Source organism: Nylanderia fulva, unplaced genomic scaffold (assembly GCF_048542155.1).
Source record: "Nylanderia fulva isolate GAGA-0341 unplaced genomic scaffold, ASM4854215v1 Scaffold11, whole genome shotgun sequence".
Lineage (NCBI taxonomy): Eukaryota > Metazoa > Arthropoda > Insecta > Hymenoptera > Formicidae > Nylanderia > Nylanderia fulva.
This window is the reverse complement of record NW_028189302.1, coordinates 1,978,459-1,995,966: the sequence shown is the minus strand read 5'-3', so window position 1 is coordinate 1,995,966 and position 17,508 is coordinate 1,978,459. Positions and strand designations below refer to the sequence as shown.

At 31.8% G+C, this 17,508-nt stretch overlaps 1 protein-coding gene across 1 annotated transcript; it reads right to left on the bottom strand.

Annotated features, from left to right (window-relative positions):
- Window positions 1-9,130: 9,130 nt before the first annotated feature.
- Window positions 9,131-11,061, bottom strand: LOC114931557 (uncharacterized). Its single transcript, XM_029303676.1, has 3 exons — window positions 11,012-11,061; window positions 10,181-10,598; window positions 9,131-9,706 (listed from the first exon to the last, which is right to left on the bottom strand). The coding sequence occupies exons 1-3, from the start codon at window positions 11,021-11,023 to the stop codon at window positions 9,411-9,413; spliced, it is 726 nt and encodes a 241-aa protein (XP_029159509.1). The 5' UTR covers window positions 11,024-11,061; the 3' UTR covers window positions 9,131-9,410.
- Window positions 11,062-17,508: the final 6,447 nt, after the last annotated feature.

The window sequence follows — 17,508 nt, the reverse complement described above, 5'->3', positions numbered from 1 at the left end:
CAGCTCGAACTGTGTGTATCTACCTATATGAAGAGTAACAGACGTGTCAACTTGGACATTTCGTCATTTCCTTTCACGATATCTTTTTCTTCTCCGCGAGAGGGAAAGAGGAAATGCATTGTGCGGGTATCCGATGTAATAGATCGAAGATTCTCAAAGTTTCTTGATTTACGAAAACCGACGTTTCTTCCACACAGCAGAATTTGGCGAGATTCCAACGTCGAATCTTCTCGTAAAACGATTTTGGGTCTCATCAATCAAGCGACTCTTCGATAAAACTATACGAATAAACGATATATTTATTCTGTTAGTTATATTTAATTTGTACACGGAGAGAATAAAAAATATTAAAATATGTACATAGTAAAATTAATCGAGTATATTTTATATCTTATTGTAGTAGATATTAACATTTTTATTGTGGTAAATATTAATCAGAAAAACTCTGATAAAACTCTTCCAATACCATATTGTCCCACGATTACCATGATTTTCAGGGTAAATCTAAGAGAAAATTCTCTCTGTGTATAAACCACACTACATTTTGTAATTGTATAGTTTAGCATTGTATCGCTATTATTCTTGCATATGGAACAATTTATAAATTAATCGTTTAGACGCGCGTTGCACAATATTATTGGCAGTTCTCCGCTTATTGTTAGTTATCAAAGCACATCCGCGAAACGCGATCGGCTAAGCAAAATTTTTGGACTACGTATGTATACATATGCACGCGTGTATACATGCCGATATCTCTTCTAACTGGTTTACAATTACAAAGCTTGAAACATGACATAAACGGATTATCAAAGTTGCTTACAAGCGTGCACATCGCGTGCATTAATCGATTACCATTCGGCTAATGGTTCTGCCGAGCCGTCGGCCGCAACGTTACATGTTTTCATCAAGGTGATCAGCGGTAGCCGCTGTAAATTTAGATTTGTACATCATCAATCACCGAGCACTGCCAAGCGAGTCCTGCTACAAGTACTACTGCACGGTGGCGCAGAGATGGCTTATCCTTCATTGCGTGGATTTTCGATATGCAACAAGATTGATCGATCGCGCCACCGAATTATTTGTCCGCCAAGTGCGATAGATCGCGCACCATTGATCTCATCAGACCTCATCGTCCTTTTTTTCCTGCAAGTTTATTCGACATTACAGAGCACATATTTATTCATATAATATTTTAATTTGATTTAATTTAATTGAATTTTATTTTTATTTAATTTTTTAGTGTTATTATAATATTTATTATTAATATAAAATATTATTGTTATCTCATCAGATCATCACCTTTTTGTCTCCTGCAAATTTATTTGATATTATAGAGCATGCATTTATTAATATAATATTTTAATTTGATTTAATTTAATTTAATTTTATCTGTATTTAATTTTTTAGTTTTATTATAATATTTATTATTAATATAAAATATTATTGTTATCTCATCAGATCATCATCCTTTTTTTCTTCTGCAAGTTTATTCGATATTATAGAGCATGCATTTATTCATATAATATTTTAATTTGATTTAATTTAATTTTATTTTATTTGTATTTAATTTTTTATTATAATATTTCTATTAATTTGTAATAATGTACTATAGTTCGCATATATCATCGCACTTAATAATTATATGTGTGTATTAATATAAAATATTGATATTATTGATAATAATGTTTGAATATGTATTAATATAAATTATTATTATCATTAATGTTAATAATATAATAGTTTATTGATATACACTCACATATGTATCAATAAATATCATAGCTTTTTTTATCTATTTATCCGCGCAAGCTGTGAGTGCCTTTTCCCGAGTAAATAGCACTTATCAGTCTATTGTAGCGCTGGTCTGTAACACGGTTGAAAAATCTCCCTCTCTTCGAGATCTCGGAGCAAATACAATCCTCTGTATCTCCGATAAACCACGCGTCTCTTGCGCGAAGCTGATAAAATCGCCACCCGGATCGTTGATCTCGCCCGAACTCGCTTGGGTGCGGTTTGACGTTTCTGATCCCGGGTCGAGGCTGCGTCGCGTAGACGCACGGCTGTTTTCGATCCGATTAATCGGATTTTTTTCAAACCTCGTCACGCAGGCTCCGCCCTGATTCCGCCGCAAGTTCGCGCGTCCCACGTGCGTCCGCGGGTTGCATATCCCGGGCTATAAAAGCTCACTTAGCATCAGCTTGCGCGGCAATAGTTCCGCGATGGTGATGGCCGATGGAAAGTTGCCGCATCGTCGAATCGTCCTCGTCGACGGGGATCAATCGGTCGCCGGGCTTCGATGAGAAGCGGAGCTCGAGAGCTGGATCCAGCTGGATGCGAGCGAAACTTTGCGGCGAAGAGGATTCTCGGCGGCGCTTCAGGTGTTTACAATTCAGGTGAGCTGTATTTACATGAAGACTACAAACTGTTGAACTGGCAGTAGCGTGCAACAGGCATTATTTAAAAAGTTTCATATCTCTCTCTACGTGAAATCTGAGGAAAAATAGTTGCTCGCATTATCCGATAAACGCGAGAACGTTATGTCATAAAAATCGCATTTAGAGATATAATAAAAAAATGCCGGTGACTTATAGGGACGTTTTAATGGTATCAATTTTTAATTTTAGATTCGATTATACGGCAGTGATTTTTTTCGCGAGGCAATTAAAAATAATTATTATATCCCACAAGAGTCTAATAAATTACTCTCAATTTCGATATCGATCAATAAAAGGTACGCAATTATTTTAGTCAGAAAAAAATTTGTTTCCCGAAAAATTGGGAGCAGTATATATTCGATAATTTAATTTAAAAATTGTTATGCAAACATTTTATTTTACCATCAAATAAATATGTATATCAATCTAAATATATAAATAAATATATCTATATTGAATCCATTTTGAACAATCAATTATTTTTTATATTTAGAAAAAATATTTGAGGCAAAAGTTGTGTATAGTCTGGAAAAATTAATTTTCGAAAAAATCAATTTTTTAAAATTATCTTATTCTATTTCTAAAATGTGATGTCCTATTTTCGACAGCAAATTTTTGTAATATTGAATCGTTTTCAAAGACTTGTAATTAGTCATATTCTATTACAAATTTTCCGATATCATTTTTTAATTTCATCCTTATTTGTCTTCCAGATCATCTAACTTTTATCTGAAACATTTTAATTCTAAAATAAAAAAAAATTGAGAACGAGAATGAGCAAATTCGCGAAATATTTAATGAAACAATTCCGCGTTCTCTTCTCTCGAAAATTCTATAACACATTCTTTTGAATTTCTCGTAGGCTCTCTTCGAAAAGAAAAGTGCGTCGTGCGCGGATCTGCATTCCGAAACTCTCATGGCCGTTGAAGGATTTATTGATCGACCTTGCGCGATCTGCATCGGCTGTCCGACGATCTTTCACACATTCTATTCGCCTCGTAATTAACAGCCGCGCCTTGCGCCATTTTCGCGCGCATTGTTATGCATACATATAACGCGGAAGAGAAGAGAAAGAGAGAGAGAGTAAGAGAAAGAGAGAATGACTGTGCCAGAAGAAAACAATCCGGCTTTCTTGCTTCACGTTCTCCTCGCAGATCGATCTCTTCAGGAATGCTACCGGTTAGCTGGTAGCCGACGATCGGTCTCGGTCGTAACTCTGACCCGCGACAAGACTCGTGATTTATAACGGCAACAAAGACGAATTCACACACGGGTTCTGTCGTTTTCAGACCCTTATAAATGCATTTTGCAGAAAGCACGGATATAACGATGTTTTGTTACAGTTCCCGGACGTATAATCGATATATTCACACGACAGCTTATTCAACTAGTTTGCCTATTTTATTCGATGACTTTCAACTTAGATATTGCTATCAGAATCATGATATTTAATAGTAAATATATATATTATGCGTAATCTAGGTCTCTTAAAATTGTAAAGAAAAAATGGCTTTTCCTTATATGTAGTCGAAATATTGCCTCATTAATGTTGTAATTAGATCACAGAAAAAAAGGAATCCTTGATTTAAGTATATTTTTATTCTTGAACGCTATTTGATTGATTTAAGCATAGAATGCTCTTTGTAATCACAAATTTTCATTTGCTTTAATAATAAATAAGTTTGTGTAAAGTATATTTTATCCTTAAGATATATTCTTGTTTTAAAAATCGCATATGGTAAAAACAAACTTAGTCACATTTGAACTAAGAATTATTATATTTATTTGAAAGTACCGCTTATATCCGATGCACACTTGTCACTTGTCCTTGCAATATTTATAAGTAAATTTCAGCTTCAACCAAGAATATTTTGCACTTTGTTTTAAGGATAAATTATCCTTTATCCAAAATTATTTATATTTGGTGCTATTATAAGGATAAAATATACTTGAATCAAAGCATATTTGCATTCTCTCAAGGATACTGTTTTTTCTGTGATTATAAGTATTTTGTAATAATTTGTCGTTTAAAATAACTTTGAACTATGTTTAAAGTTTGAAAGTTTCTCTTAAAAGAAAAATATTACAAAATAGTTTTTTCAAGAGATATTTAACTTTTCATATAAATTCACAAAACAAATAAACAAAACGTTATTTATTGTTGGAAAAGCATTAAAGCGTAGTTTTAATGAAGATACAAAGTGTATTTTACGGTATTTAATTTTTTGTAAAGCCGCGTATGTTAAAATGAGAAAAGAGCCGACGATTTTTTTCAGCCATTTTTATCAACACATATCTACCTCATCTAAACTACAGATCTACCTCATTAATTATATATTCTAGATATAATGAATTATTGTATATATTATTGTATATATTTAAGAAACTTTAATAATAAAATATATGAATTTATATCTTTTCTAAAACATTTATTTTATATTGATATAATTTTAATATTATTATATTATAATCTATTTTAAATATAAACGCGTGAATACTTATTTATAAGAAATTTAACAAGATAAATAATTTAAATTAAATAATAAAACAAAATATTATTGTATACGTCTAAGAAAATTTAATAATAAAATATATGAATTTATATCTCCTTTAAAACATTTATTATATATTAATATAATTTTAATATGATGTGAATAATTATTCATAAGAAATTTAATAAGATAAAATAATTCAAATTAAATTAAAAAACAAAATTATATCGGTCATTCAATAATTGTATTTATCCTAGATTTTTCACGTCAATCTTGTATATTGCTAAATTCTGTTCGTAAATGCGCAACAACGGAGAGATTTATTTTACTTCGTATTAATATAATTTTAATATTATTATATTATAATATACTTCAAATATAAACGTGAGTAATTATTCATAAGAAATTTAATAAGATAAACAATTCAAATTAAATAATAAAATAAAATTATATGTCGGTAATTGTATATTTATCCTAGATTTTCCACGTCAATCAATTTTGCATATCGCTAAATTCTACTCATAAAGACGAAACAACGGAGAGATTTATTTTACTTTAAATTAATATAATTTTAATATTATTATATTATAATATACTTCAAATATAAACGTGAGTAATTATTCATAAGAAATTTAATAAGATAAATAATTCAAATTAAATAATAAGACCAAATTATATGTCGGTGATTTAATAATTGTATATTTTCCACGTCAATCAATCTCGCATATTGCTAAATTCTGCTCGTAAATACGAAACAATAACGGAGAGATTGATTCGACTTCACATAGGTATAATAATATAGTAACGCGAACGTTTCTATATATTACAATTGTTGAATAAATGCCTACTGCACGCCTGATGCACACTGCTGGAGCGAATCTTGAAAACCCAAGAGAGCGCAAAAGGGAACAGAATTTTCTCACGGTTATGACGTCAGCAACTCACGTCAACTTCTAGATACTAGATAATTCGCGATCGATTATTATTATTGTATCATCGCCCACCATTGTCCGCAATAATTAACATTCGCGTTTGGATGGCGCGCGTATCCACGCATTCAGCGTGAAAATATAATATGCAGCCCTCCTGTTGCTCGACCCGTTTTCTTATTCAACAAGCGACGACGATGGGCGGCCGTTTGCAAGCGGGTGACCTTTCGGAATTTGTGGGGGTTCGGTGCATTCTCACAATGCTGTCGCGATGATGAAACGCCGCGAGATTACGTAGTCGCGGCCTCTATCTCGGCCGAGATGCCACGATTTTCCCATAGGGTTAAGGCACCTCGCTTAACGAATCGCTCGATATTCCGAATGGAGCGTTGCATATCTCTCATTTTCCGCGATAGCGTGTGATTTGTTGTCCGCGGGAAAGAGGATGGGACAAAACACACGGGTGATCCTAGATTAAACATCCTGCGATCGCGAAAGAGAGAGAGAGATAAATTTTAACGCACACGCGTAATAGATATCGTAAATCGCGTTTTATATTCGGCTTTCGCGCAAATCCTATATAAATTACTCGCTAGTTGCTAGATGCTCGCCCGACGCTCCAATTTATATCGGGGGTAGCTTCTTGATATTCGAGCTTCATCCCCGTAATTTGTTATCAGGCCTCGTTCCTACCAAAATTTACGAGCGAAAACTCTTATACATTTTATTCCGGTAAATTATCATTCCGAATGTATATTGTTCTCTAATCGACACACAAAAGCGTTACGTGTATCGTCTGATATTGTACTAATAATTATACGAGCACTAAATTAACGATTACGCGATTGTGATTAATATATTTCTAATTGACATGCTGTTGTAATTTGTACTAATATATATTAACTATCATTTTGATGCACGATATCGCGAATTGATTTGATTTTGCACCGCTAAACGGATAGCTGATTAGAATTTTAATCTCAAGAATTATATTCGCAATTAATATTGAAATCACTAATATATTAATATATTAATAATTTCAAAATATAATTAATTATTAATTATTAAAATTATTCTTTCTAAGCTTATTAATATATTAATAATTTTAATTAATATATATAATTTGTACTAATATATATTAACTATCATTTTGATGCACGATATCGCGAATTGATTTGATTTTGCACCGCTAAACGGATAGCTGATTAGAATTTTAATCTCAAGAATTATATTCGCAATTAATATTGAAATCACTAATATATTAATATATTAATAATTTCAAAATATAATTAATTATTAATTATTAAAATTATTCTTTCTAAGCTTATTAATATATTAATAATTTTAATTAATATATATATATATATATATATATATATTTTAATGATTTCAATATTAATTGCGAATATATATATATATTCGCAATTAATATTGAAATCATTAATATACCATATTAATATATTAATAATTTCAAAATATAATTAATTATTAATTATTAAAATTATTCTTTCTAAACTTATTAATATATTAATAATTTTAATTAATATATATATATATATATATATATAATATAAAGAATTGATATAATATTAATTTACATGCTGACAGTTTGGAGGTAAAATTTTGCTTCCACCTAGTTTTCTATCTCCGACCGTGACTTTTTAGTTTCTGTTCAGCTCGCGAACTGATGTCTGCCTCGAGTCACGCTCATGTCGACCTTATCCTTTACCGCAACAACCCGTTACACGGATTGCACTGAGGCTGTGTATGTACCTGTGTTAAGTCTGCCCGATTGCGGGCTCGACAGACACTGCGCGTTATCTATTATCGAACGACACGAATCCGTACCGTGCCGATAATGATCGATCCGCGATCGAATATATGTGCGAAACGAACGCTCGTTTTCTGAACCAAGTACGAGGAACGATTATTGTTTCGCGGTAGAATTTTTATGCTGAAAAATAACGACGAGATATACTCGAGGATAACGAAGCGCAATTGCGGGAGATGAAGTGTGTGTGCGTGTATTCGTCGGATTTAATGAACCGTTTGACGGAATCGTAACGTAAATTGCGAGTGAAGGTCAGCAAGAGATAGATTTTCTAGATATTTCAGTTATTTTGATAAATTGCTTGCGATGTTCATTTTTAAGATTATGAAGCGGATTAAAATCTAATTAGTACGATATATCGTGTAGATAAGTTAAAAATGAATATTCGAAAGTTTAATATGTGATTTTATATTATATCATTTTTTATTATATATTTTTATTATTTTATTATATTTTATGTATTTATTATTTCCTTATATATTTTATATATTTTTATGGGATAATTTGTAAGCTATATTTAACTTCTTTGTTGAAGTATAAATATATTTCGTGCATAAAGATAGTTTGCAATACGCTACTGTACATACTTTCATCCGTAAAATTAGTGTAGCAATGGTTTGTTCAAGTGGTAAACAATTATTCAAAACTTTGCCGGATGTAATCGACGGTTGCTTTCATCATAGATAATTCAAGCTTTGTCGATAAAGATCGGGTCGGAGTTAATAAGCCGTTGTCACGACGATTTGCGTAAGACAATTGGTCTGACTTAACACGCAAGACTTCCGCAGGACTTTGTACAAGGGAATTTCGGAAGAGACTTTACCGAAGCAGTACTTTCTACAATTTTATACGTCCATTGTTCGTAATAAAAAATTTAAAAAATTAAAAAATTAAAAAATAATAAATAAAAAACGAAAAAGATACACAGTAGAAAAATTTGTGTTTTCTTGTTAGAAACGATCCCCGTTAAAATTGTTGTGTTAAATATGTATGTGTTAAATTAACTTACTAAATATTACTATTCTGTTAATTGAATGTGCATCTATTTTTAATTTTACACAATAAATATGTTCTGTTTTATCAGTGACAAGATTTATCTGTTAAAATTTGCAGAAAAAAATTTTGATTTTCTATTTTATAATATAAATGGGAATGATAAAATCTAAAATTAACATATTTTTAATTATCTAAAATTTTGCATTTATTTTGTGTTAAAATATTAACACAATATTTGTGTCTCTATTTAACATATCCATATTATGTTAAATTAATACAAAAATTTATGTGGACCATTTGGGACATGTGATATCTACATGTTAAATTTAACAGAAATTTTTCAACTGTGTATAACGAGCTTAATGAATTCGATGGGCAGAGATCGGAGATCGGAATTGATGCGAAACACGGGTGAAAATAAATAAATAACGTTCTGGGTACTTTATATTACAAATGCCTCCTCTCGAAGAAGAAAGCGAATTTATTCCATTCATACACACAAAAAAAAGACGTAAGTATCCATGAGCGCACCGTGTAAATAAGAAGTATCAAGCGCGACGAACGCCGTCGTGTTATACATAGCAGCTTTAAATATGTCTATAATGTATCTGTTAAGCTCCCTTTGAAAAAGACGCCTAAGGGATGACATTCTACACCTTTGGCGTGGCGAGATTTGGAAAGAGGTGATTCTTTTTCTTATTTTTTTTTAGCTTTTCGCAGGGGTGTTTTACCAGTGACCGTGGCCGTGGCCGAGTCCGGCGTGAATGGCGGCGCCGTAACCACTTCCGTGAGCCGTGATCTTACCGGAAGGACCGGCAATCACCACCGAACCAGCGTGCGGTCCAGCAATAGCCGCGCTTCCGGAATGAGGTCCGGCGAGAACCGCGCCGTGGCTGGCCGGTCCGGCTACAACCACTCCGTGACCTCCGTGATATCCACCGTGACCTCCAGCATATCCCCCGTGACCTCCAGCATATCCCGCGTAACCGTAAGCAGGACCAGCTGCGTATCCTCCGTAACCTCCTGCGGATAATAAGGGAAAAATGATCAGCTCAAAAGTCAATATTTTTTTTCTTTATTTTTTAAGGCACGAATAATGCGGAAATATTTTTTTTTAATTGTTTCTTACAGTGTAAAATAAGAATATTATTTAATATTACACAAATTATTTATATTATGTTTGATAATTTAAAAGTTTTCATTAATCATGTTTTATTTATTTTTAAATGATTTTTGCACAAATATAATATAGGGAGCATTTATGTAATATTACATTATTTATATTTTCTTGATTAATATATATTGTTGCAAAAATACTTCTCACCATATTTGTGCCAAAAATGATGAATTTTATATAAAAAGAAAATATTAATATTAATATTAAGAAAATATTATATAAATTTTCTATAAAAAAAGAAACTCGCGCTCATCACAAAATACATTTTATTTTTTAGCAATATAAGACATTCTGTAAAATGAATTCCTTTAATTACTCACCAACATGATCACCAGCGTAGCCACCGTCGTACGGGCCACCGTAGCCTTCCACGTGAGCGGGACCAGCTACGGAAGCAGTCACGACAGCTGGACCGGCCACGGCGCCAGACACGTGAGCAGGACCGGCGATCGATCCGGTCAATCGAGCCGGCCCAATTGCCGGAGCGGAAACTGCGGTGGCGCCCACGTGCGGACCCACAACGTGGGTCGCTCCCAGCAACGGTCCAGCAACGGCGACCCCGTGACCGCCGTAGCCCGCTAGACCACCGTAAGCTCCGTAAGCTCCGTGAGCACCGTAAGCTCCGTGGCCACCGTAAGTTCCATGACCAGCCCCGTAAAACCCGTGACCAGCCAAGACAGCTTCACGTCGTTCACGAGGTGCCGCGGCGACAATGGCGCATAAGGCGAGCGAGATGAACTGAAGATGCAGAATTTCAGGTCAGTCCGGAGAGAGATAGATTATCCTAGTTTTTTTTCTATTAAAAAAATATAAACCTAATTTTAGGGGAAAAAATGTATAGCCCTTTAACTTGGAAGCTATGGTTTTTTTACCCCAAAATTAAGTTTATATTTTTTTTTATTTATAATTATATATCGAGCAATGAATAATTTTATAATTATGTATAATTATATATAATTCTATATCGAGCAATGAATAATTTTGCGCGAAGAATTCTCGATCAAATTATTCGGTTTGTCACTATGGTCTCACTGGAGCGTCTCGTTAAAAAAGCACAATAATGGAGCCGATCGCGACACGTGGATTGTCGAGGTAAAAATAAAGAGAAAGGGATAGTTCGCGCACTTCCGTCCGTCGAAACGAATACTTACGAGGGTCTTCATCGTGCCGACCGGGAATGCTTGAATGTGCCTGCAGTCGACTTCGGCAGACTTTATATACGTTTCCCAGGATCTCCGCGACCGCGCCCGCGCTTGATCCCTTCGAATCATATCCGTTGACGATGTTGGTCTCTCGTTCATTGTGTAAGAAGGTCACCGTCCGACACACCTACCCTCCTTCGGACGTAAGATCCCTTTACATGACCCTCGCCGGAAACCTCTGGCCTAGAAATTTCAGAAACCAACCTCCTTTATCTAAGCCGTAAAGGGCACCTTTAAGACTCGCTGGCTAAAGAGCACCTTTATAGACGTGTTAATCGCAAACGTCCCGTTCAATTGCTTTGCAATAAATGTTTCGAAATCCGAGATACATATATCGTATTTAAAAAATTGCTATGATTAAAATATTGTTTGATCGATTTAAATATGTAAAATATATTTATATGTAAGATGTATATATTTATATATGTATAATATATTTTTTTTATCGATTTAAGTAGATTAAGATATTTAATTTACATCTAAATATAACTTTCTTATTTCTAAAAAAAATACAAAAAGAGTATACAATCGAGTCATATAATTTTTGTTTCTTTCTTTTCTTCGTCGTCTTTTAAGAATATTTCACTGGAAATTAAACAATTTTCTTTTAAGAATATTTCATTCGAAAGTAAAAAAATTTTCTCTTTTTACATACTTAATTTTATATACACGTTTACACGTCGTTGAATGAATTTTTCACGCTTTTCTTTTTTATGAAAGACGTCGCAGACTTTAATATCTTCTTTTAAGTCTCTTTCATCTTTAGTGTAAAGAAGCTGGATCACAGAAGTATAAAAATAAATATCTCATGTCAGGAAATTCTTACACTCTTTTTATATAATTATAAATTTCAAACAATTTGAGTTATCCTTTTTAAATCATGCTCTGCAATGGAATCTTATGAATTCTAATTAACGTTTGACCATATTTTCCATATTAAAATAAAAAAATCACTTTTAATGTAAAACATTTTAATATTTCAATTTATCATGTGCGTGTTTATTTTTCGGACATTCCGATATTTGCAATAATTATACCGTTCAAAGTGAATTGATAGTACAATAATTACCTACATCGACTTGCTTCTATTCCGCGTCATAATCCGCTACAGTTTCGTAATCCGTGTCGTGGAAACAAAGCGCAACGCCTTACATCATCTCTTCTGTAACAAATCAGTTTCAATAAGAGAAAATGAGCAATTTTCATCAAATTGAGAGTAATATAGGTACTTCTCCGAAGAATCCGCTACTTGGATTTTGAATCTCAATTGCGTGATGCCACGTTGCAGGATAGGTCAATCGGCCGATTGAGTCATTCGGGAGAAGGGCAATCGAGCCTTAACCCCGAAGATTACAGGTCACATACAAGGTGTTCCGTAAACTCCTCGGTACATCTCTCATGGTAAATTCACGATAAAAAGACATTGACGTGCAAATATTGACATGGAAAATTGATTAAAATTAAAATTATCAAAAAATTATCTATATTTGTGCACTGTAATAATACACGGTTGAAAAATTTCTGTTAAATTTAACAGATATTACGTGTCCCAAACGATCCACAGAAATTTTTCTGTTAATTTATTATAACATAATTTGGATATGTTAAATGGAGACACAAATATTGTGTTAATATTTTAACACAAAATAAATGCAAAACTTTAAATAATTCAAAATATGTTAATTTTAGATTTTATCATTTTCACTTATATTATAAAATAGAAAATCAATATTTTTTTCCTGTAAATTTTAACAGATAAATCTTGTCACTAATAAAGCAGAATATATTTATTGTGTAAAATCAAAAATAGATGCACATTGTGTTATTTTTACATTTTTTTTAATTGTTTTAATAATTTAACATTTAAATTTAATTAACAAAACAGTAATATGTTAAATTAACACATAAATGTGTTAAATATTTAACCAAAAATTTTAGAGATCGTTTTTAACAAGAAAACAAATTTTTCTACTGTGTAATATGTAAACGTATTGGAAAATATAAAGAATTAATTATGTATTATAACGTGCACGTATAATTTAATCATATATTCAGCAATCTTATATATGGCAAATTTAGGATAAAAGTGTTAATGTGTAAATATTAATATATAAAATTGATTAAAGTTATAATTATTAAGAAATTATTCTCATTTATTTGCGGTAATATGTGCAAGTGTATTGAAATATGTAAAATTAAACACTGTTGTTATGCGCGCATATATCATGCATACATAAATTAATGTTCAGCAATGTTATACATAATTATGAGGACAATTTCATGCACAACGTTAAAGTAAATTTGATTATATATGCTAATTTTGAGAACCGCACTAGTCGTGAGATTGCGCACATATTTATATAACTAAACCTTAGGTCACATTCACGTATTTTAAGTGCAGCTATTTAATAATATATTATATATTATGTCTTAATTCGTCACATATGTTACAATTTGCAAACAAAGTTTTATGTAATTTTATAACTTACTGTTACCTGCATTTTACGTAACAATGAAAGTTTACTATATATTTTTAAAAACCAGGTTAAAATTTGTTACAAAATTAAAAAAATTTTTTTCATTGAGTCTCCAACCGCGATTAATCGTTTAATAAAATTTCCTATTTCGAGCGTTATTATATATCCGTTTTTTTTTTAGTAATAACTCTAATATGTTTTAAATACGACACGCGAAAGAGATGCCCGCCTTGTCATAAATGCAGCAGTTTATAATATGATAAAGTTCTAGGTTGAAATTTATGCAAACCCAGGTTAAAATTTGTTACAAAGATAAAAAAATTTTTTTTATTGAGTCTCCAACCGCGATTAATCGTTTAATAAAATTTCCTATTTCGAGCGTTATTATATATCCGTTTTTTTTGAGTAATAACTCTAATATGTTTTAAATACGACACGCGAAAGAGATGCCCGCCTTGTCATAAATGCAGCAGTTTATAATATGATAAAGTTCTAGGTTGCAATTTATGCAAACCCAGGTTAAAATTTGTTACAAAGATAAAAAAATTTTTTTTATTGAGTCTCCAACCGCGATTAATCGTTTAATAAAATTTCCTATTTCGAGCGTTATTATATATCCGTTTTTTTTGAGTAATAACTCTAATATGTTTTAAATACGACACGCGAAAGAGATGCCCGCCTTGTCATAAATGCAGCAGTTTATAATATGATGAAGTTCTAGGTTGCAATTTATGCAAAATGAGCAAGGTGAATCGAGATGCGGGCTGGGAAAGAGCCCGCGTTCTCAGAATTAATGTGCTCTTCAATGCGCACGATATATAACCGATGAAGCCAACCGACATCGCGCATTCGACCTTTAACGGGTGCGATGAAAGATGCTCGAACGCTCTAATTCCACGTGAATATCACGTTTCTGGTTAGAATTACGAAAAAGACCGTGAGAGCTTCTGCGCGTATTCACATATCTGGCGGAAAGAAATATTTCTCGCGTATATAAAGAGATATCTTTCTTCTGTGATATTATTCGTTTTATTCTGCAATGTTTTATATCATTTATTTTCTTGCAAGTAAAGTTTTCATGATATTTATACACATCGTTATATATATATTAAATGTTACATTATAAAATTTATTTAACGCGTATGAAAATATCTTAAAGAATTTACGTAAGGAAATAAATAATATAAAAAATAATTATTATTTGATGCACAAATTGAAAATCGCGCAGAAAAAAATGTTGAAAGATCGCGCAAGAAAATATATACGCGCTGGCAAGTTAAGAAGGCGCTTTGAATGCGTTGCTGAAGGATCGAATAAAGAGAGGGCGAGTATCCGCGAAAAAGAAATCGGAAATTCGACCTTTATATAAGCATGATCCTTTCCTCTTTAGTTGCGCTATAAAACGCTACGTGTCTGTAAATGTTTCACAAAGCAGTTGCGCCGCCGTATGACTTTATCCGCAGCATCACGTTCTGAAAATTCGTACTTACGCGAAGCGATTGAAGGTGGTACGGTTGCCTCGCCGCGCGATTGAGCGTGATCAATGTTAATGGTGAGACTGACATTTGCAGTCATTGTCTGCGGCGCAGTAGATACGGATGCAATGCAAGGCAAGATGTTTATGGGAGCATGCAACCTACTCGCCGCTCTGCGTGAGACCACGAGAAGTTGCCGAAGTTCAGTCCCTTTAAGGAAAAAAAGAGGAAAGATTACTATAATTAGTTATAAACATAATTACGAAAGTGTCTTGTAATTGCGCTTCAAGTATTCAGAATTCTATTTCTTTCTCCCTTTTTTTTATTTTAGTAGAAAATATAAATATATTTGCAAATAAAAATAATAATAAATATAAATATAGACAATAATAATAACAATAAAAATAGTAATAAAAATAAAAGTAAATATATTTTATGTAAATATTTTTTATATAAATTATATAATATTTTTTTATTATTTATATTATTTTGTATAAATGTTTTTGAAAAAATTGTAATGTCTTTCTACAAATAACTTATATCTTGTTAGTATGTAATATACATTTGTGAAGTCTTTTCTATAAGATGAAAAGTTATATGAATAATTCTTTCCGAGTTGACCTTGATCGTAAAAAGGGGATGACCTTATAATACTTTGTGAATAAATTCTTCTGGGAAAACGCGTGCAGAGTATAATCGTACACCCCCGAGAGTGAAAGGACCGCGCCTCTCCGCATCCGGCATTGTGTGATAGGCTTCCATCTCCTCTGATTATTCTCTGACGGTCGTCGCGTTACGAAAGGCATATCTCTATGACACAACTTACGACACTTTGCAACATCATAGACTCGCTTATACTTTCCTCCTTCTTCGTGTTTTCATGTGATTGTCCAGCCTGGAAAATTATATCAGGCGCGATCCGCGTACGGGTTAAATCGACATTTCTTATTTCATGATTTATATATGTTTGAGAATAATCTTTGAACACAGAAATATTTTTTTATAAATGTTTGAATTTATTTATAATTTTTTATAGCAAAATTTATTATTTGTATTAAAAATGTATTAAAATGGGATAATGTATTTATGTGTATCTATACTGCCTATTTATTAGGATTTTCTCGTTTTATCGAAATATCATTCATTAATAAATCAAAAATTTTATGCAGAGTAATTCTACTTAAATTGCTTTGAATAGATAAATAAATTTAAAAAAATAACACTATAAAAAAATATGTTTTATATAATTTCTATACTCATATATTCAATATCACGGATTTGTCAAAAATTCTTTAATGGATAATTAGATAGACAATTATATGTCACTAAAAATTAAAATTTAATTCTGTTTGTATAAAAAAATAAAGAGATTTTATTATTTAAAAATCTATAGAATTTTATCCATAGAATTTTATTCTAGGATTTCACATTCATCTTTCGAAGTATATATGTATATATATAATATATATATATATCTCTATTTAAAAATATATATAACTTTTGGACGGTCAGCCGTGGAAATCGGTGGACTATGTTATTTCCGTCCTATGGAAAAGTAGAAAAGAGCAAAAGAAAGTCGGAATAAAAAGAGAAACACGAGCATCTCGATGCATTCGCATTTCATGTTCTCTACCACATCACCAATCGGTGTTCCAGTCAGATGAGGTTTCATTTTATTCCGAGGCTTATATAGCACGTGTCTGCGTTTTTATAAATTTTATTTTTCATCCATTGCATTGAGAAATGTAAAAACAGTTCCCAATATGCTCGGCGTATTCAGAAAAGATTTACAATTCTTTCATAAATGTTTTACAAAAAATTTGCAAGACTTCGTTTTTTTAAAACTTTTATCCGTGATAAAATAAATCAAAATTCTCTCACGTCTAAAAATAATTTTTTATTGAAAATTTTATTTATTTCCCAATTATCGTATTTATTTCGTAGAAGATTCTTCTGATGTTCAAACTAATAATTGTTCGCTTCTGAAAAGAAAAATCATTATTACTTAATTCCTTTGATTTAATTATCATTGTTAGTGCATTATTATACCCGGCTATTTATATTAAAGCTAATAGAGAATTGAGAGAGATGATTCGTGGTCTCTTAATCTTTTGGAAGAGATATATAACGAGATACTCTAGATTATATTAATGTATCTATATAGATATTATCTTGTTCTTTAACATAAGCATTTATGCTTAAAATAGTAATCACCCAGAGATAATAATAATAATAATGCATTAATATTTATATCGAATTTATACATATTTCAATATTACTTTGAACACTTCGAAGATGCAACTTTTTCATGGAACAGGGACAAGTACTTTTTTGCGGTTTTAATGATCTATTAAGCGCACAAATTAAATACAATGGTAGAACTTTAAAACGAGTCGTAGCCAGCTCTTTTAACGGACATTAGCAAAACAAATTTCTTTATTAAAGCAGATTAACGCAACAGGCGGTCCATTTGCAATCTAATGTTTCTTTAAAA

What these genes read in the sequence shown, in the direction of transcription:
- LOC114931557 (XM_029303676.1), bottom strand. An exon ending in CTACGCTGGTGATCATGTTG is followed by an intron (nt 9,707 to 10,180) that starts GTGAGTAATTAA and finishes TATTATCCGCAG; the next exon opens with GAGGTTACGGAGGATACGCA.